At 33.4% G+C, this 23,535-nt stretch overlaps 1 protein-coding gene across 2 annotated transcripts in view; it reads right to left on the bottom strand.

Moving 5' to 3' along the window:
- The window catches only part of LOC106135562 (synaptotagmin-10), an 88,973-nt gene extending 66,301 nt beyond the window's left edge, over positions 1-22,672 (bottom strand). For both annotated transcript variants that reach the window (XM_060950298.1, XM_013335910.2), the window contains exon 1: positions 22,555-22,672. In XM_060950298.1, the coding sequence (XP_060806281.1) occupies positions 22,555-22,666 (112 nt within the window). In that variant the 5' untranslated portion in view covers positions 22,667-22,672. The remainder of the gene's footprint in view (positions 1-22,554) is intronic.
- Between the last annotated feature and the right edge of the window lie 863 nt (positions 22,673-23,535).

Here is a 23,535-nt window from a genome sequence, read left to right on the forward strand (position 1 = left end):
AATTATTTATTTAATTAATAGACTATACAATTTGGTATTTAAATTTTAAATTTCCTTTTTACAGTTTACATTATAAAATGTACTACATAGAAGTTATTTAGTTGTTACAAATATATATTAAAACAAAAACGAAATACAATTTGGTAACAATTTGGTAAAAAATGGTAAAAAAGTAATAAATTGGGCACATGGCGTTGTAAACAAAAAAAAAACGCTTTTAAAAAAGGCGCGTTATTTTATTTGAACAAACACACTAGTGTTTTCGTTTCTCCCGAACAAAGGTTCAAAGGCAGAATTTGAAGGCCGCGCTGCGCAATTAAGGGAGTACTTTATTTAATAACAGATAAATGTTTTTTGATTACACAAATTACGTTTTAATTTTATTATGTATTGAGCCCGATTATATATTTCTTTTTCCTTTTTAGACACCAATTGTCAACATGTAGAAAGTATTACAGAGACAGCCTTAAATATGGAAGTGGAAGGTTTATGCAAAAAATAGATGATGATCGAAGAAAGATAGATGTATGGATAGCGTAAAGTATGAATAGAAAAAGAGTGACTAGTATGATGGCATGACAGAACCGATGGGAAAATCTAACAAAATGTGTTGACCCCATGTAAAGAGTGAATAAAGGTAACGATAAAGAAGTCAGAAGTTAAGTATATTCTATCCAAACCTTTGCAGGGGAACCTCCTATTTACTAAAAATGTAATGTGCCGTGTGGTTTCCGGCAATTCAGAATAGATACATTCCATATCTTTCCCATGGATGTCGTAAAAGGCGACTAAGGGATAGGCTTATAAACTTAAGATTCCTCTTGTAGGTGATGGGCTAATAACCTGTCACTATTTGAATCTCAATTCCATTATATAGCTAAACGTGGTCTTTCAGTCTTTTCCAGACTGTTGGGTCTGTCTACCCGCAAGGGATATAGACGTGACTATATGTATGTTATAAATGTAGCATTAATAATTTTGCACAAAGTGTAGATATTGATCATGCTATAATAATATCCGACTTCTTATGACTAATCGAAATGGGTGATTCTGATAATAATTTAGGAGAAGCATAAAAGAGGTTAACTACAGTTTACTGCCAATATCATTTTCTACGTCAGTAAATACTCCTATATTTCACGACTACCTACAGTATCACATAAATATCTACCTTATACTTTTAATACTAAAGTCCAAAATCGTCGCCAGCGAATGAAAACAAGGGCATGCAAAAGTGGCGTAAAATATTTATAAGTCCTTTCGTGGTTTTGACACGCAAGGTTTGATACACGAAAGACGCCAGTCATCATGTCAGTACAAATCCAACATACATACATATGGTCACGTCTATATCCCTTGCGGGATAGACAGAGCCAACAGTCTTGAAAAGACTGAATGGCCACGTTCAGCTATTTGGCTTAACGATCGAATTGAGATTCAACTAGTGACAGGTTGCTGGCCTGGTTCAAACATTTTTCTTCCCACCCCCTCGAAGGGAGGAAGATTTTTTTAAATTAAGATTATCAGATTTCGTTAAACGGCGGATGAAGTCGTGAGCAACAGCTAGTTGTGCGTAAGTTAAACGCTTCAAAGAACCTTAGTTGAGTTAAAATGAAGAGTTTATTTTCTTTAGTCTGTGAACTAAGTTGTTGGAGATTAAAAACGGGTGCAGTTGATCGATTAATTGGATCTTTCGATCAAAAGTTTATTTAACAAGGGCTTTCTTTAAACATCTTTGGAATATCGATACTTTAGATTAATATTATATTGTAAACAGTTACGAAAACGTTATTAACATTTTAATTAGAAAAATCAACTTCTTAAGTATAAAACATTTGCATAGATAGCCTTTATTGCATATAAATCTATAACAACAGGTAGTGTTTTAATAAATAGGTGTTACAATAAACATGACGATGGTACGGAACCCTTCGTGCGTAATTCCGACTCATACTTGATCGGTTTTTATTTGTATACGTTTTGGTATCGTCGATTTAGTGTACCATATTACAAGTCTCGTACTTATTTTGGAGCTAGATCATTTTGTGAAAAATGTTCCTTACATACATAATTCATACATACATTATCGCGTCTTTATCCCGTCCCGTTATATATAGTCAGTGCCAGCAGTCTCGATAAGACTGAAAGGCCATCCGTAGTATTAATAAAATAAAAATATGTTCCGTACTTATAAATATATATTTTTTTAATATAGGAAAACATTACAATAGTCTTCTCGATTTTTTTCCTAAAAAGGTACCGTTAGCTTAGAAATGCCCTTGCCGCTGTCACCGCGCCTTGCATACTGATCTTCTCAAATGACAAAAGGGCTTGAGGCTCTCATAGCCTCAAGACGGCCTCTGTGGCTCAGCGGTAGTACGCTTGTCTGTGACACCGGAGGTCCCGAGTTCGAATCCCGGTCAAGGCATGATGAGAAAAGAACTTTTTCTGATTGTCCTGGGTCTTGGATGTTTATCTATATAAGTATTTATTATAAAATATAGTATCGTTGAGTTAGTATCTCGTAACACAAGTTTCGAACTTACTTCGAGGCTAACTCAATCAGTGTAATTTGTCCCGTATATATTTATTATTTATTATTTATTATAGCCTGTATAGTATCATTTTTTATCCCTTACAGGCATGATAGAGTAGAAAGAATAATATTTGATAAAAAAATCACAATAAGGTTTTTAAACCACTTTTTTAATAAAACCTGAAGACGACGGAGATAGTGTTAGTGATAGTGAGATAGACGGGCCCACTCCAGAAAAGGGCTGGCAAAGAAGAAAAGATAAGAGACACGGGTCCTTACATACCCGAAAAATATTAATTCGCCGTCAAAGACTCCCAGCGGAACGAACAAATACTGAATAATTGATTTCCTAAATCTGCTGCACCTAAGTTTATATGTATAATAAATTATGCGGCACATAAATTCATATTATGAAGGCTGTTCTAAACGTAAAAGTCACAAATCTGAAAAAAAGAACACCATAACCTTGAGGACTCAATGATAAAATTTGACATTCCTAGTGATTCCCAGCCCACAACCGAAGTCTAAACTCCCAACCTACATACCATATTAACATACAAATTCAGGAAATAGTAGTATAGTTTTGCATTCGACAACTGAGGTCCAAAAGTCTGTCAGAGCGGGACGTGAAATGAAAAATTCAGTCTACTTCGGTCCGTTGATTCGCTATTGGTGTCACGTAGTCCGCGATAACTCGAGATATGACCCACATTTTCATTGGGCGTCAAAAGAATAGTTGGCGATACAAAATTCAAGGGCTTGGTGACATTTGCAGCCATTTCGAAGAAGAAGAGAGGTTTTTGTGATGAGAAAATATAATTTGAGAAAAACAGACCTAAAATAAAACGTATAAAATGAAAAATGACATATTGTTCCCGTTCTGGTAAGAATTTCGGGAAGATCACTTAGTCTCTCGTCTCTCTCTCTCTCAGAGTGCATCTCTAAGGAACATTTCGTGCCTTGTCAAAGTTGCTTCGAAGACAAGTTGGGTGGTGAAAAATAGTACTGAAAGGTATATTTTGTAACAAAGAGACCTTTGCGTTTATGACATTTGAAAACGTACTCGTACTTACGAACGATCAAATTTCGTATATTCTACATTCATTCCAAAAATACTATACATTCAAAGAAACGCAACTATTTTTACCAGAGTTCTCGACATAAAAAGCTCAATGTCAACATAAATTGATAGAAACACGACTCGAAGAACTTCAAAGGTATCGTTCACCGAAGGTTCTAGGTTACTGCGCGCGCACTCCCGGTTCCCAGCCGGGATCTTACCCGAACGTTGGTCATGACCCAGTTTTGGTCCGGGCGTGCACTTGACCCGCCTGACGCATCGCGTCCCTTGTTGTGACAGATGGACAGGTTATGATGTAGGTACCTGTATTTTGTTCCTGGAGCATTTAAGATGGATAATTTAATTTGAATATTTTTTTTTTTTGGTAGCAATGTAAAAACATAATGTGTCCCATCTGCTTCTCTTCGTGCAGATGTAAAAGTTAATGAAAGAATAAGCTCATTAACATGATATACCTACTCATTAAATAAAAAAGGAAAAGTTACGTATTTTAAAAAAGTGCGGTGTGGTTCCCGACACATTTGAATAGGACCACTCCCATGGATGTCGGAAAAGGCATTTAAGGTATAGGCCAAAAAACTTGGGATTCTTCTTTTAGTCGATGGACTAGCAACCTGTCACTATTTGAATCTTAATTCCATTTTTAGCCATACATCTGAACGTGGCCTATTAACTCTGTCTACCATGTAAGTAATAAAGACGTGGTTATATGTATGTATGCACGTATTTTAGAATGTCGATGTGACGGTTGTTGTCCATAAAAAAAAGCAAAAACCTAATTGGTCATTGTGATGAAACAGCTTTAGTCGTAAAATAATAATAAGCTTTTACTCAGAATACTTAAAACAAAGGTTTTATGGTAACGCTGGTAAGCTCGTTACATCTTCATTTAAGGGTAAGGAGAAGAATTTTATGTTTTTTCTGAGATATTAAAATATGCGCTAGTTTTTAAAGAAAGTAAACTAATTAAAGAAGGTTTTCAGTAAGTACTCGTAAAAGGTGAGGTATTAGAGGGAATCGACGACTACTCAAGATTAGACTGTTTTAAGGTTAACTCTTTAATTTAACCGTACACGCTTTGAGAATGATCAGTACTGAATTAAAAAAAAAATACACAAATTTTCCTAATACACCAAGTATCTACATAAAATTAAGAAGAATTAGAACATTAGAACTGGCAATAAATAAAAACATCAACAGAAAAACAACAATAGAAAACGTTCCAATTAATTCCATCGGCGAAAATTATAAGAATAATAATTTAATTAGCACTTTGTTTTTTATTTCAAAGATTTCTGATATTTTTATACAAATTTTATACATCAAACGTTATTTTAATTAGGTTGCGATGTATAAGGTTGTAGATTAAAATGAATGATGGATTAATCCTGTGATATAATGTGTGTGATATAATAAATATTTAAATTAACTTGTACATCAATTATAAAAATTTCTTTTAATTCCTTCCGCAGGTAACATTTTAAAGATTGCGAAAGATTAATCAACTGCTTGATTCTTACTATCCTTATAAAGCCAGTTAGAGATAAAAACATGACTTATGCGTCTGTATAAAAACTTATTCATACATCTTAAGGTATTTTCTAATCGCTTTCAAGCTTTATATTCCTATCTGATAAATAATTCTCATTCATTAATAATCCTTTAAATATGCGATACATCTCACCAAAGCCGTCTGGAGCGAATCAATCATCATTTCACGGCAAGGAAGATAATTTAAGCATAATATTCGTTAATCTCCCTCTGAAGTACCTTACATTCTACTCGTAAAGTTATGTGATTAACATATCTGAAGCCGGTTGAATGTTATTTATGCCAACTTGTATTTTATGTACGTAATTCTATGTTTGTTTTTCGAAATTGATCTTTCGGTCAGTTGCTTTCACGACTTAACCGTAATCATTCAGAATTAAATAAATTTGTTCAAGAATCTAGTTTTTAATTAATAAAGTTATTATCCGAAGACAAACATAGGTATATTTTAAAAAGAAAACTAAAATTTAAGATAAACGCAGTCGGACTGGGGGAAAGAGATAGTATGAATTGCGGGACAAATTACTTTATACATATATTTGATTGTTACCTTTTCGACCTTTACATACATACCATACATACAATCACGGGGGGTAGACAGAGCCAACAGTCTTTAAAAATATTGATACGCTCAGTTGTCGGGCTTTATCTACAAAAATATATTTGTAAATTCACACAGAAGTCTTCCTCCTCCTGGCTTTAGTCCCGGTTGCATCCTCACCTCTCTGGAGAAGAGCCCGGGGTATGCTTTTGACCATGGATCCTAGATTAGGTGAGTCAATGAGTCTATAGAGTAAATACACACAGGAGTAATAGGAACGATAATGGTTAAAAAAATTATCATAATCACAAAAAAGTTATTCCTATTGCGATAAAAATTTACGCGAATGGAGCTGGGATGAAAGCTTGTATATCTTTTGTCACACATTATAGCGTCTAATTTTGCTAATCGATGTATTGAATAATAGGAAATGCATGACAGATATATACATTTTCGGTGACATGTATGTTCGTTTGTATTTAAAAAAAATACAAGTACGATGATTGTATGTTATAAATGTGTCAACAATGAATACGTTAAGCCGACTTTGAGTTATTGGAAAATTCGGACTCATAGTAATTGCAAAATAATAATTAGCGGCCCGTGACACAATATAAAAATTGTACAAAAAGTTAGTAAGTTTGTTATAAGGGTATTCATTTAAAATCGTTGTCTGGTAGGTAAAAATTAGTGAATAAACATAAAATACATACAATAATATATGAATGATGATGAAGCGAAAGAAGTTGCAGGAATCATGACAAGTTGAAAGATGCATGATTTTATGTTTGTATGTACATATGTTAAATATTTACAAGTATCTTATATAGAATGTTTTACACAGTTTCATAGTGCATAAAGCTATTAAGATCACATATACTACGACTCAGAATATTGATATAAATAATAGCTGAATTATTTCAGTATTAAATGGAAAAGTTTTTATTAAATCTTGATCGCCATTATATCTAACATGCAAAATAACAACAATGTTTTATGTCTGAACTATAGTGTTTTTTCTGTGTTTTCTATATTTTATTCTCCTCTTTTATTGAATTTCATAATTTAAATATCTTTTATGAAAATATCGATACTATGGTACCGTAGCGTTGGGGATACCTATTTAAATTGCGGTTTGATATTCAATATTATTCAATTACAGTTAATACCATTTTCATTGAGATTATTATCTTATTTAAAGGTTGAGGTATTTTCCATGTAATATCTAGGTAGATTAAATCGTTCGTTTATAAATTTAAGTTTTATCTCAGTCCGCTAGGGAAATTAAGTCGAATTATTTATTCGTTTATCAATCCTTCTTATGTTTAATATAATGTGTTAGCGAAATGATGAATATTTTTATTCAACCCGTATCTAAGTTTGTATATTCATGATTTTCTTATCAAGACTTATTATTTATCAAGAAAAGTTGTCCCGCAGTCATTGCGTGCTTGGTTGTATATTCTACCGGGCCTAGTTAGGATATAGGATATAATATTTCAAGATCTAAAAGATGTTTGGAGCTTCTTCATAAAATTCTCCAACAATTAACCATTGCGGGAAAATGTAAAGAAATTATTTTTGAAAAGGAAATGTGCACTTCTGTATTTAGTTATATTCTTTACTTAAATTATCTTTTTTAAACCCCTTTCTGACTTACCATGCATTACACATAGGGAAAATAAACAGATTCTAAGAATTTTATAACTACAAAATATTACACTCAAAAAGATCTTTTTAATTCCATTTAAAAGAAAAGAGTTGTTAATAACTTCAACAGATACATGATCACGCCGCTTTTACAGAGGGGTAGGCAGAGACTAAGTGCATCAAATCACAGTGTAACGCCAAACTAACTCAGTTATTTATAGTTTTTTTAGGTATATCTTCCATGCTGGTCTGGAAGCACCGAAGAAACATAGAGTGGGCCAGCCGCTTAATTTTCGTGTAAATCGTAAAAGTCAATTAAGGGAAAGGCTTAAAAACTTGAGACTATTTTTTTTATAGGCGATAGGTTAGCGACCTATTATTATTTGAGTCACAGTTCTATGTTTTGTAGCTGAGCGTGGCCGTCCCGTCTTTTTGATATAATTGGCTCTGTGTACCACGTAAGGGATTATGATGTGTGTATGTAGGTATATCTGCAAACCGGACAAAGTAACGGATGGTACAACTGGGAACACAGAAAGATGAGAAAGGAATTGAATCAATTTCAATGCCTTAATAGTATAGCCGTGTTGTTCCCGGCACCAATATAAAAAAGAATAGGGCCACTCCATCTCATTTCCCGTGGACGTCGTAAGAGGCGATTAAGGGATAGGCTTATAAACTTGGGATTCTTATTTTAGGCGATGGGCTTGCAACCTGTCACTATTTTGAATCTCAATTGTATCAAAAGCCAGACAGCTGAACGTGGCCTCTCAGTCTCTTCAGAACTTTTGGCTCTGTCTACCCTGCAAGGGAAATAAACGTGACTTTATACATATACATAACATAAACAGTAACGAGATACTGGCTTCCCCATTACGTCATAACTGAATTGGAACAATGGATGCGTAACGCAAATTAATTATTTATACAAGATGACATAATGTTTCCACACCAAATATATCGCATCGAATCTAATTCTGTGAAACATATTAATGAGCCAGTTAATGAAACGTTGTTTACTTTCATACATCTACGTACGTCTTTATCTTTTACGGGGAAGGCAGAACCATAACATCGCCTAAAAGAAGATTCTCAAGTTGACAAGCTTTTTTCTTGATTTAATTAATTTGAAGAGCAGCTGTTTTTCATCTCCACCAGAGTAGCATGGAAGTTTGCATAAATGTGCTCATTACCTTAGTCGCCTTTTTGACATCCATAGCTATGGGGTGGTCGTATTCTTAAAAAAACTGGGAGGCACAAGACAATTATATGCGTATGTTTCAGATTTTCTTTGAAGTAAATATTGAGTTAGTAGATTTACATTAATTTTGAGGCCTAACTCAAAGCTTAACATCTTTGTTAGCTTGTATGGAACGACTTCCGATAACACTATTAAAATATTAGTTGTTACATTTTGCATGTTTCACGTCACTAGAGTATCTAAAATTAAATGTATGTCGAAATGTTTCTTGCACAAAAAAAAAAACAAATAAATAATGTATCAATAAAAATTTCCTTTGTAAAAAATATAGGTAAGTAGTGAGAATGAGAATTTATGAGAATTTTTTTAATTTAAAAACAAGTTATTGCGTAACGTTTAAGTGTATAGTAATTTTAATATACGTATTATACATATCACATTTGTTTATTTTGTAGTAAATTGACACCTAAACTACAAAAAAAAATATATATTTAAGTTTGGAACCTTTGGTAAAAAAAAACTTGACTACTAAATATTTATAATTATCATGAAATTTAGTCAAAAAATCTTAAAAAGTTAACAAACTATTGCCAACACGATTCCGATTTAATCTCGCCTTTGATTCAGATAAAGCTGTCCATTCACGCGGCCGCAACATAGACCCAGCAAGAACAAGGTCAGAGGCTGCGTGTGACTCGCTCCTGACCCACTTCCGGGTCAAGATCATCCGGGTCCTGCGCGCGCAACCTGCTACCTGAATGAACTGAAATAGATTTCATTCAATTTATATACCTGTTGGAGGTAGATACCGTGCTTTAGTTCAGTTTAGGTCTAACATTAGGTTCTTTAGCATCTAAAGATGTAAATTTCTGTTTAACATTTTTTTTCTGGTATTTAGGATTTTCCCAATAAAGTCCGGGTTCATACATTAAATGAAGTCCGTTTCACAGTGGGGCAGTCAGAGACTACATCTTTCACGTGCCACGATTCTAGCATAAACTTCTTTCTTTTCTTATTCGTTTGGCGTCTTTTCGAGAATGTTGGCTCTGTTTACCCCATAAGGGACAAAGGCATGATTACATGTATGTATGTATATATGTGTGTACTTTAGGCTGGACCTTTGGAAGACTGTTTAGTCGTAAAGTATCTATTAGATGCGGACGAAACTTTCGAAATTTTTTGCACCCTAATCTGTTTTACTTGTCAGATTTCACTATGCTTTGTTATACAGTTTAACAGGCTCTTATACGTCTTTCAAAGGGTTTAATGTGCCACCAAACTCTCACGGTGGATTTTATATGTACTTAATCACTGCTCTTATTAATATATGAACATAAAATCATGTGTCTTTCCTGGAAGGATAGGCAGAGATCTTTCAACTTGCCACGACTGCATACTTGTTTTGCTTCATCCACATTCATAAATTTCTTCATGCAAGCTCGGTTTCGGGTATTCTTGACCTGACCTTTTGCCAGGACGTTCTAAAATTGATCAGAGTACGGTCGTCTAGACCTTCCCACTCTTACCTTACCATTCACACTCTCCTTTTATATTCTAATCAATTCACTCTTTTTCCTGACATGATGACGGTAACTTCAAGTGAATTATTCCTATTAGAATTCTCTAGGATGACAACTAGAATATGAAACACAAACATTTGAACAAACGCCTCTTGCTAATGAAATTGTCTTTGGTAATAAAATAAAATGTTAAACATGAAACAAATCCTGATTTCTGGCCCTTCCAAAACAACAAACAATGCTCCCGATACCCTTTTCAAACATATAAAATAATATTTTGCTAACAGAGAGGCTAATGTTGTAAAAATTTCAAATTAACATTGTCCTGTTTCATTTTTCGGTTTTCGGTAGAAAACAACATTTTGCGTAAAATTTCCGTCTGATTTTCATAAACAGCTCACTGTGTTGCTGACTTCTGTGGCGTAGTGGTTAAGAAAATAGTCAGCCGCACCGTCCTGAGTTCGATTCTCATTGAGGTGCAAGTATGAATTATTGCTTTGTTATTCCGGATAATTTGCTAAAGATGTCGTTTTGTTATCGTAGTAGTTATGTATTGTATTTTTTACATGAAGGTGTATTTTTGAAACCACTTTTAAGAAATTTACATCAAAAATGTTATAAGTACTACTTAATAAATGCCATACTAATTTTTCATCAAACCAAATTCAGTACTTTATTTGTGCAGTGAAAACAGGAAATAACTAGGAGATTACAGCCTATACAGATACATCCTCAATATCAAAGCGTTTAATGAAATGCAAAAAATATTGTGAATTTTGAAATACATTTTTCGTGGATACAATATAATTGTGGTACGTTTAAGATAGAGTTGCCAGGCAAAATCTTAAATGTGTAAACTTTATTGTTCATTATACAAATATACTTGTATAGCACAATTGACGGACTTAACGCTAGAAGCATTATCTACCAGTCAACCATTGGGTCAATATTATAAAAATAAAAGATATTTTTGTTGGGAACAATATACTCAGAAACTAATGGACCGATTTTAATGATATTTGGCCTACAGGCAGAGAAAACCTTCGAATTTTTTTTCTGTATAAAAATTATTATCAATCCTGCACGTAGCATTATCGTTCTAGTTTCAAATCACGGGTATACGGGTTTCTCTTGAGTCACGAGGGTATTTACCTATAAGACTTTTCACCCAATGTTAATTTTACGTAATTTGAACATAGGGAGCACAAAAATAGTACCTTCCAGAATTGTAAATATGTAGGTACATCATAATTTCACGGAGATTTATTTAAAATCTATAAGCACCAATTGAAAAATGGAATAGATCCCCTCCATCTCTTTCCCATGGATTTCGTAAATGGCGACTAAGGGATAGGCATATAAACTTAAAATTCTTCTTTTGGCAAACAGCCACTATTTGAATCTCAATTTATCATTAAGCCAAAAAGCTGGAGGTGGCCTATCAGTCTTTTCAAGAATGTTGGCTCTGTCTAACCCGCAAGGGATATAACATGATTATAATGTATGTACATATATTCAAGAAGATTGTTTAAGTAGATAATATAAACAGTAACAAACTCGTGCACTTTAACTCAATTTCACTTTCATATAACGGAATGAATGCATATTTTATCATAACATGTCTGAAAAAGAAAAGCATCCATTAAGAATAAAAGACGTAGCTGTTTTCATTCCTATTCTACATTGTAGAACTCAATCAATGAATATGCTGGATGGCCTATTGACGGAAATTGAGATTCAGATAGTGGTAGGTTACTAGCCCCATCGTCTAAAAGCATAATTAATTTTCCAGTTTCCAAAATCTATCTTATATTATAATTTATGTGCCGTGTGGTTTCCGGTAAAAATAGAAAAAATAATAGGACCACTCCATCTATTTCCTATGAATGTAGTTAAAAGCGACTAAAGAATAGGCTTATAAACTTGGGGTTCATCTCCAGGCGATTTTTATCAATAAACCAAGCAGCTGAACGTATAAACTTCTTTCTTTTTATACACAGTCAATACTCTCATCATGCAACTTATTACTTTAGCGTCTTTTCAATACTGTTGGCTCTGTCTACCCTGCAAGGGATAGAGACGTGATTTGATGTATGTATGTATAATAATTTAATATGATTATATCTCAAAATCGTCCCACAATTTGAGTCAATGTTATTCAACGTGGGAGTGACTCGCGTGGCCCAGTTATATTTAATGTTTGTTTACTACGCCCACGCGAAATGTAGCTAAATATAGTATTGTCTGCATATTGCCGAGTACGTAAGGATGAAATCTCGAGGGTTTGGGTTCGATTTCTAGTAGAATTCAGAGTAAACATTTGACCCCCCAGGTCTTCTCCAGCGTATCCATAAGGTTGACCTATTCAAATGCTCAGAAAAGCCTACAACAGTTGTCCATTTCGACTTATTTATTATCAATCATACTTGTCAATCGAAGATATCCATAATAAATCAATTCCCAATCATAAATCAATCCAATCTTGTTGATATACTATGATTAAGGTCGCGTGATGTCACCTTCGTCCTAATACATAACTTGTTATTGTTTCGGCACAATCAATTGCTATGTTTAGACAATGGATTAAAGGTATTGAAAAATAATAAGGAGTAAGGGATATTATTTTCATAATCTTTAGATATTTTGTTCAGCTACTGTTAAAAGCCTCCACGGTTTCATTTACTTGAGGTGATTCTTTAAAAAAATTAAGGCCCTAAGTCTAACATTTTGTTTCTTCTAATTTTTTTTGTATAAATTTTTCCTAATATAAAAGATGGGCTAGCACCTTTTCATTATTTCAATCGAATCCTTTCCTTTCTCCAATCTAATCCTTTCATTACTTCAATTTAATCAAATATATTCAACCATATAGCTGAATATGAATATTTTGATACTAATTGTAAAATCAAGACGTAAACTCAAAATCTGTAAAATAAAATCACTATTTCTTACTTAGTGTTTTGAAATGACTATAAAATGAACAACTATTACGCGCTTTCATCCTTCTATGCTTTTATTCTTCTAGTGGCGCATCGATTGAATAAAAGTTCTTTGTAAACGCATCGTTACCTGGAAGGTCAAGTATCTTATCGGAAAGCTCGGTTCGGAAGCTCTGTAAGCTTTTCTTACATCGTTATTTCCCGCTATAACTCGTCTAATTTTTCCTGAAAAGGAAACTGGCACAAGGACGCTGCATGGAAGAATATTCAAGGTAATTTCGAAGCTAAAGTCTTCCGTTATAAGGATTTAATTAGAATGGCACATATATGTGATATAGTTGCTGTCATGACATTTGTAAGTCTGTCTATTATGTTCTGTCTTCCTTCTTGGAATCTCAGCTCTTTTGAGATGAGCCCAGTGTGCGCTTTATGACTATAAATCCTGGATTGTCTAGCTTTTACGAAGGCGCAAATTCGCTCAAATTTCAAATAAACTGCACCATAAAAGTCATAAGTATCATTGTGCGATTCATTAAGTTCAGTTTATCTTACAACGTGACATAATAATAATAACTAAGTAAATGTAACTAAACGGTCCATTTGGTCGGTCCCATAGAGATAAATACAAATTAATGAACAGAGGACACTTCGAACATATCTTTGAAAAGAGAGATTACTCTCTAGTGGGCTAATATTTACATTTTGGGATTCGAACTAAGGTCATAGTGGTCCGGTATCCTTAGATAGGACTTAAGGATATTAACTACTGCACCCTTGTCAATTATATTTCGCTATATCTATACAAGAAAAGGATCATAAATGAAAGTGTGTTTGTATATGTGGCCAAAGGCACTGGACTAATCTCGACAAAATTTTGAAAACAGAAAGTGTTCAGGTCGGAGAATGTTATATTAACGGAATTCCCTAGGCCCTAACCGCAGGCTTTAGAGATTTTTCACGACTGTTGGCTCTGTCTACTTAAAATGTAAAAGTAAAAAGAATTTATTCATAAAAACACAATAACAAAAAAGACAAAAAAATAACAAAAATATGTACAAAAGTAGACAGGTAGGATGGTGTTTCCGAAAGGGGGTCTCAGCATAATGCTGGCTGTAAAAAATATGCTACACGGCCAGCGCTGACCTACTGGGGGTGCCCGGGTTGACATCACGGACATTTGCACGCAGAATTTTTTTTTACGAAGTAGCACAAGAAAATATATATGTGTAGGAATAGTATATAAGTAAAGTACTTCGTTAGGAACACGTCATATTATGTATTAAGTATATGTAAACAAAAGTACAATCTTATTAAAAAGCAATGTCTAATATATAATATTGAATAAAATTGAGAATTTTATGTATATTTAATAGTCCGAAATTTCATCCATCGGTCCTCAATAATGATCCGGACCATCTGCCGACCTTGCCCGGATATCCGATCGTCCAGTTCACGGATACCCGGGTATTCCCGACCGCAAGGACAAGTATAATATCCGGGAAAATATTTAATTCATATCGTGTAGAAAGTCGGTTGTTTTATTAAAGAAGACGAGGGCCATCAATATTGATGGAAATGAAAAGTTTTTGGATAAATATTAATGTGAATTACGCTGTATATTTTTATGTTTAAGGCCCTTGTGGCGCAGCGGTAATATGACTCAGAGGTACTGGATTCAAACCAAGTAAAATGTACCTACTTGAATTACACAATTTATAAATAAAACATAACTTACAATTATCATCAACAAGAGCGTCAGCGGTTGAATCGGTAATTGCCCGGTTGAAATGCATGTGGCGCAATAGGTTCGAATCCTACCTTTGTAGATGGTGCTAATTTCATCGCTTTTGTGTAGGTGGTATTACATTCGTCGCTTTTTGTTCATGGCGCCAAATTCACGCGGGCGAAGTTGCGTGTTAGGGCTAGTTTAATCATAAAGCTCAATTAGTTGAATTAGACTGATATTACTGGAAAATTTCGGGGTTAAACATTATCGATATCATTTATCTAAAAAGTTAATAAGCGGCTGAATATATTTCTTGCATATTGGTTGAAGTATGAAACTTAACTGGACGGCCACCATCATAATAACAATGAATTTTTATCATAAACAATTAACATAAAATAATTTCGCTTTCTTTGCAAATATCCGTAACGATTTCCATAGCACAGCGTGGTTTCGAATCTCACTAATGGACCATTGCAGGCGTGACGACCCCTAATGGGCAAACAATAGCCCTTGAAAACGACCCCCGCCTTGTATAGGCTAAGATCACGGTGCTTAAATAACCCGTAAAAATATAAACCAATCAATTTTTATTTCTTATTGAACGATAAGGTTACAAAAAAAAATAATCTTATTAAGCACAGCTGAACGTGGTCTTTCAGTCTTTACAAGGCTGTTGGCTCTGTCTACCCCGCAAGGGATATAGATGTGACTATATGTATGTTTGTATGTGTGCTTATAAATATTAAAGAGTGCGTTCGATTTCTTCATGGTTCTATAATCAGACTATCGATATGGTAAATTTTGGACCACCTCGGGATAAAGTATTTCAATTTAAATCATAAAAATTGGATCTAATCGAATCACGTAACATGTACCTACAATAAAATAATAGCTTTTAAAAATACAATCGGTTCCTCTATTGAATTTGAAAGAAACAAAAGATTTAATTGATTACGGCTTAGTTGATCCGCAATGTTAGTCATATGTGACGTTAGTGTTCTGTGAGTTGTGACAATAGAATTTAATTTGTACATGTCAGTGATTTCTTTCTTCCAGCATGTTGTATTTATGATTCTCCTGTGTTGCTTTATACGTATTCAATGGGATTATTCTATGATCTAGTGCTTAACAACTCTTACCCCACATTGATATCCCTCATAGCATTGCATCCTTAATCATTTTAATTAAGTCTCAGGGTCTTCCAAAACTGGGCCGAGATCTCAATCTCAGCAGAGTTTTGGAAGAAACGGTTTCAGAAACATATGGCCAACTGCATGTGTGCTGCATTTTGGGTTCAACCTCCCTGCCTAAGAAACGTCTATTTCATCCCCACTGGGAGACGATGTAAATTCTCCTAATAACGGCTATTAAACAAATACTTCACTTTTATTGTTATTTAAGATCTTTTTATTAAAATTTTTGGGATCAATTTTACCTTGGATCTTATTTCTTATTCTTCGAAAGAAAGAATTCTTAAAAGATCGCGTTAAGAAGGTAAACAAAATAAATAATTATAAAAAACTCTCAGACAGATTAAGGGGGAAAAGGTTAAATTAATTGTAATCTGTGATCTGGACCAGCAGGTGACGCAAAAAAAAGCCGTGTATACAAATTCCGTACAGTTTTAAAGTTGAGTGAATTGTCTCTGATGGGAAATTACTATATAATTAATATTTCAGAATCTTTTAATTTTTATTTAGATAAAATGATTAGAATCTCACCAATAAATTTCGATTTTCTTAGTAATTTCGGAATATCCTTTGTTAGAACTCTCAAAAGATCATACATAATCTAATTTCAATTCGCTACGCTCAGTTGTTTCAGCTATAACGTTATCTGTCATTCAGTAAATCAAAAGTTGTATGATTAGTCAAATTCTTGATTTAATTGCAGGTTCTTCTCTCACACGGGCGACTTTATCAAAAACTATATGAACATTTAACTGTCAATTTATAATATTTATTTGTACCGCGGGGTAGATAGAGCCAACAGACTTGGTCATAGCTTTTTCAAAAGACTGTTGGCTCTATCTACCCCGTAAGGGATAAAGAAAAAGGATAAAGACGTACATTTGTGTATGTATTTTTCTTAATTTACATACGCAATACTCCAATATGTTCTTAACAACTTTCATGTTTCGTTTTGAAACACAGGTGTGCCTTAAGTAATGAAAAATGGCATTCACGTTTGAGAAAATTTATGGCTTGACAAAATATTTATATAAGGATTATTGTCTAATTACAATATGTCGCGTGGTTCTCGGTACTTCCAAAACAGAACCACAATATGTTTAATGGAATCTGAAATTCCTGTGAAGGTGGTTTTGCCTACGAACGTTTTACATGTCTGTCTGTCTGTTTATATGAAACCCTTACACGGCTAAACTACTAGACAGAATTTTATGAAATTTTAAATGGCTTAAGTTAATAACCACAATAAATATAGGCTTTATTCTATGGAATTTTCCATATGCATACATACGAACACGAAGTTTTATTTTATAAAAGAGTTCGTAATTAATAATTTACACTTTTTCTGAATTTCACTGAATATGCAAAAGCAGCTCACCTTGAGAATTTATAATATGAATAGTTATTAGACTCCATCTTAATATGCTTTCTACGACATCCAGAATAAAAGATAAACTGGATCTACTACACAAGGTTTTAATTATTTTGTATTGCTCAAGTAATAAATTTATACAAACTTTGCCCTTAACTCTCTTCCTACGAACCCAAAAGAAAATATGAAGTCTTATTCTACTCTTACGAAAACGGTTAACCGTTTGTATTGTTATCAAACATAATTATAATTCAGTAAAAGACGGCCAATTAGCAACGCAATGTTGTTTGAAGATTCTCATTATGAGCGAAATTGGATTACAAATTACCTCTGAATTGGTGTCATGTTCTATATAAGTAGAGTAATGTAGTCAAAATATAAACAAACTAGCATTTGCCCGCGCGTTTATCCCTATTTTAACCACATCTGTCTCTTCTTCGCAATTAAAAGTTTATGTTCTTCCTCTCGGGTCAACTATTTAAAATCGGTTCACTGGTTTAGGCGTGAAAGCGTAACAGACAGACAGACAGAGTTGCTTTCGCATTTAATATTAGAAGTAATTTGAAATCAAGACTGTTCGCTCTGTCTTCTCCGCAAGGGATATAGATCTAATTATTTGTATGTATGTGTGTGTATTATTTTAAGTTTAGTGAGAGAGATTAAACGATTTTTATTGTTTCTCGAAAATAGCTATGTCATTTTAATTATATGTACACATTCCTGTGAACTTATTATACGGTATTTTTAATAATGCATTATTTCATTTACTTTATTTTAAATCAACAAGCACAATTTTAACTATATTGTGTACTGTCACATGTGTAACATTCTTCATATATTAATTTATTATTACAACTAATTAAATGAAATAAATAGCATAACATAATAAAAAATACAGTCAACCGTATATCAAGTGTCCTAACCTGTAACTCTATGAAGCGGTAGTAGAGGCGAAATTGCAGTGAATTTTGGTAGCTTTATATTCTGTGTACTGTACAAACACCATCTCACTACTTAAATTCACAACGAAATGTACTTAGGTGCATAGTAAGTAACTATATTCTTCGTTCCAAGAAATCTCGTTACTCTAAGAGCACTGATTGTGTATAACTAATGTTTGTGCAAAAGTGAGACTGTAATATGCAATAAGGCAATCCTGGCAAGAACGCAAGTGAATTAGAAGAAAAAGTTAACATACATACATATAATCACGTCTATATCCCTTAACGGTTAGACAGATCCACCAGTCTTGAAAAACTGACAAGCCACGTTCAGCTGTTAGGCTTAATGATAGAATTGAGATTCAAATAGTGACAGGTTGGTAGCCCATCGCCTTTAAGAAAAAGTGTAAAAGAAAGTTTAATTACTCTATTATTAAAATTAAACTTGAGGGCACGGCAGTGACACCGCCAAGTCAAGCGCGAAGCAAACACTGCCGTTCTATCCTTTTCTGGAGCCATTTCGCCGCATTTTCAGGCCCTATTTGAAAACCTCTGGATAAGACCAGAACGCAGAAATAACTATAATGTTAAAGAAATCACAGTTAAAGAACCTCAGACTTGGCACGACTTTATCCAGATTTCATTACTTTTTAGAGATAAACAAGCAGCTTTATCGAGCTTGGCTAGTTTTTTACATAATGATTTTAATGGGTAGGAACTATTCTGCAATGTTTTTATTTCACAATACCTTTTAAAGGAATTACTGTCTGTTTGTTCTGTAAGATCAATTCGCGGGAGTAAAATCATTTCGTAGAAGGTGAAATCAAATGAGAGTTTCCCAAACGTTTTTGATTAAGTCAATTTAATTAATTAAAATATTTATTTTGATCCTTGATTTATTTAGACTTTTTGAAAGTCAACATCGAAGGTTTTGAAAAATATATATTTTAGTATACTTTTCATGGTATAAAAGGTGAAATTTCATACATAAAATGGCTTCCAAGCTCGTAGTCCGCTTGGAAATGGCTTCCAAGTTTAATTAATATTATTTTTACAATAACCTGAGCTTTATTTCGAGGTACTCACACATTGACATCTTCATAATATTTTCTCAAACTCTTAATAAAATATTCCATCGCGTTAAAACCAAACAACAAATCAAACAATCACTACGTAAATAAGGTTATTTTATCCGTAGGTACATTGCTGCTGACGTTTGAAAAAAGACAAATTTTCGTTCGCAATTCGTGCATTTCCATAAATTTTGAACGTAAATTGGCAGGCAGTTTACGTACATACGCGGGGTGAAACGAAGGGGAATGGCTGAAACAGTTATCTGGAAATCCGGGTGTGTGAACGCACTTACGACACGATGCGATGCGACACGACGCGACTGCATGTTAGATCGAAAAATTGTGTACAGAAAAAAGTTTGTTTGCGAAGTTACAAAACATATTGTGACCAAGATACACGTACATATCAAATTTCAGTCTGTCATACGTTAGTCACTCAGTCAATCAGTAGAGATGCCATCTCGCCGCTCACTTATACCGAAAATTATAGTTAATTCTGTTCCCTCGACAATTTTTGGGAAATTCTCATAGTGGCTCCAGAAATTGATGTCGGTAGGTAGCGCACCAATCCACTATTCGCCTAGATACTAAGTTTTGTTAATTTAATTTTTAATAATTAGCAATTTAGTGTTTTTATAAAGTCGGTTTAATTTCTTTTTTTTTTGCTATGTCGTTCAATGTGCTCGGAGATTTATCTAGAAATCCGGGTTTGCGAAGAGAGATTTAAGAGGTGAATGGGATCTGATTAACATATTTGGAGACGTTATTTTGAACGTTTTCTAGATTTTTCTTTATGTAATGGTAATTTCAAGACCTTAAGTTATTTTTTGTGTCATTACACTTTTTATTTACAAACAGAATATTATATTTGTGAGTGCAGATCAGTAAAATAAATATTAATGAATATCTATCTTAATTACTACTTTTCTATATTATATCTTAAGTGCAGTAGATATGTAGTTTAAGCAAATTATATAAAATATAAATTTCTTTACATTTTCCTGTCGTGGGCCTACTGGAATAAATTTCTCTAGAAATAAGTAGTGCCCTTGTACTGACTTTCTCTTTAATTAAAGTTCTATTTTTTTTCCTTGATATGAATATATAAATAAATAATAAAGTCTCGTATGGGCGACGAACTAACAAGTCACTGGCTTCTATAAGACAAACTTACTTAGAACTTTACATAAAAACTGTGGAAATATGTTGAGATAGTTTTACTTGAGAAAGTTTTCTTTGTAACTTTGCTTCTTTTTCAGGCTTTATTCCAGTGGGAAATGATTAGAAGTCTACTTAGTTTAAATTTTTATACCTGTCTACCAAATTTCAACCAAAAATATTTATTGTGTGTTGATGATAGATGATTATTACAATAAATTATTTTTCAATTTATCCAGAAACAGTACATGATTCTACACAAATTTCAACCGTGCCGTATGATTCCTGGCTATTTAAGGCAATGTCACTATTTGAATCGCAATGCCATCACTATGCCATCCAGTTGAGCGTAACCTTTAAGTCTTTTCGAAACTGCTAGCTCGTCCACCCCGTAAGGAATAAAGATACACGTGATAGGTTCATATATGCATGTGAATTGTGAAAGCACAATATAACTTTACACAAATAACAAGTTAAACATTTTAATATATTATTATATCTCACAATTTGTTCGAGGTTTCATGAGTAATTATAGAAGAATAATTAATAACTGTGGTGAATCAATAAAACAGTTGGAAAATTTCCGATATAATTTAATTATTTTTAACAAAACTTCAACGGATGACAGACGAGAGGGGCAAATGGCGAATATTGAAACCCTTATATTATTCATTTCCATCCTTGGTCGGTACGAGTTACATACATACATATGGTCACGTCTTTATCCCTTGTAGGGTAGACAGAGCCAACGGTCTTGAAAAGGCTGAATGGCCACGTTCAGCTATTTGGTTTAATGATAGAATTGAGATTCAAATAGTGACAGGTTGCTAGCCCATCGCCTAAAACATCTTACGAATTACGTGCAAATATTTCAACTGTTCGTTCGGTCATAGATAATATATCTGAATTACTTGCAAAATTTAAAATAATAATATCGTTACTAACACAATTGCCTTTTTATCGCGTGTATGTTACTAGGTTGTAGTTCAGCATTCTCGACTAAATGTTTTACTCAAATAATTGTACTCAATTAATACATACCTTATACAGAAGTTTATTCAGCTGTAAATTTGTTTATTTGATTATAAATTTGTTAAGTCTCCTTAGTTTTGGAGGGCTATTTGAAAAGTACTTAGAAGTTAAGGTATATAAGGTATAAGTACGACAGTAAAAAATAATATTCAACCGACTTTAACTCAGGAAGTTTCCACTTTACGCGTATTGTTTGTTTCGTAGAATTCCATTATAGTTCCAGTTTCTGGAAACCATGAGAACAAAGCTTGAAGCAAAAAAAAAACATAATCTGGTAAAAAACACCATAAATACATATTTTAATGAACTTTTCTTCCGTGTATGTTTTTGATGAGCATTAAATGACACAGAATTTAAAGCAACTACAACTAAATGAAATAGGTATGTAAAAAAAACAACTTTAAAAAAATTTCGAAATTAAAACCTTTTAAAAAAAATTATTTTACCTGAACTCTTAATTCCAATGGTAATTAGGTACGTTTACATTCATTTATTTAAAAAAAAGAATAATTTTAAAAATATCATGTGACTTGAAAATGTTATGCTTGTCTTCATGAAATATAAAAAAATTCTGCCATTAGACTGGTCATTAATCACATCTTGAATTTTCGTTAAGCCACAATTTTAATCATTTAAAATAAATTTCAATGATTTAATTATAATAAGTTTACTTTATTTATAGCGTAGATCGAATTGCAAAGGAAAAGATATAAATCCCACTTAGGGATAAGTCTTTGTACTGTTCTGTGAACAATAAAGTATTTACTTACATTTTTGGGCAGAAATATACATTTCTAACTAACTTTTATTTAAACGTTTTTTATTCACACTTGTATAGTATACCTTCCCTTTTTATTATTTTTGTATGTAATAACAAATAATAAAAAAAAATATTTAATATTTAACACCAAATTTTTTATCGAAAGGCCTTTAAAAATCTTCGGATAACCGGAATATTATTTTTACCTATAAAACAAAAAAATTACCTGTAAAAAAACTACATTTTAAAAAAGAAAATTCCAAATTCAAAAGCAACTAACCTTCGCTCGCGCGCGTTTCCCTCGAGTCGTCGACGATCAACAGGTGGGGTCTTCTGGCGCGCTCGAGCGGCAGCTCGGCAGGCGGGGTGGTACTGAGTCGCGAGACGCCCATATTCGCCGGCGGACTGGGCGCGAGTGACGCTGGGACGCAGGTGAAATTGGACGCGGCAGACGGAGGGTTGATGCAAAATATTGAGCGTACAGAATGCCTTGCCTTTTACTCTTAATGCTCAATGATTAAGTACCTTACTAATTTGGACAACTCGTAGCATTTAGAAAGTCTTGGAAAAAACATATTTTTAAGTTTCCCCAACCTACAAATTCAGATCGCAAGCTTTACCGTGTGCGTTCAGGTAAGAGTTTAATAATACTTCATATTTACATACACACAAACAAAGAAAATAGTCATATTCTTGATATTATTGAATGATTGAAAACGTTTATATAATTGGCTTAATGATGGAATTGGCATGTATAGAACTAAAAAAGTTATTGACAAAAATTGGATACAAGGTCTAACTGACGTCAACATAACTTAATCTAATAATTAATTTTATGTACTACCGCATCCAAAGCGCCTACAAATGTAACGAGTAAAATAAAACCACGAAATATGTTTGTGAAACGAGCTTTCAAAAGTTTCATAAAGCTTATCCCTCGTTTTAATTTTTCTTCTGCATTCTTTCTATTTTGAGGTTTTGTTTTTATTCCTTGGACGTGAAGGATGGGTTACAGGTGGAATGAGTGTGACGCAGTTAGCAGTATGTTAATAAGGGTGAAGTTTATATTTAAGTTTGAAGATTCCACACAAATATGATAACTCTACCACGGGAGCCACTAGGGAGCCACATATTGATGAGAGTTGATAAAAAAATACACAAACTTGTACATGAATGTCGTAAGACTCGGCGACTAAAGGATAGGCTTATAAACTTGGGATTCTTGTTTTAGGCGATGGGCAAGGAACCTGTCACTATTTAA

The sequence above is a fragment of the Amyelois transitella genome, chromosome 21, assembly GCF_032362555.1.
Source record: "Amyelois transitella isolate CPQ chromosome 21, ilAmyTran1.1, whole genome shotgun sequence".
Classification (NCBI taxonomy): domain Eukaryota; kingdom Metazoa; phylum Arthropoda; class Insecta; order Lepidoptera; family Pyralidae; genus Amyelois; species Amyelois transitella.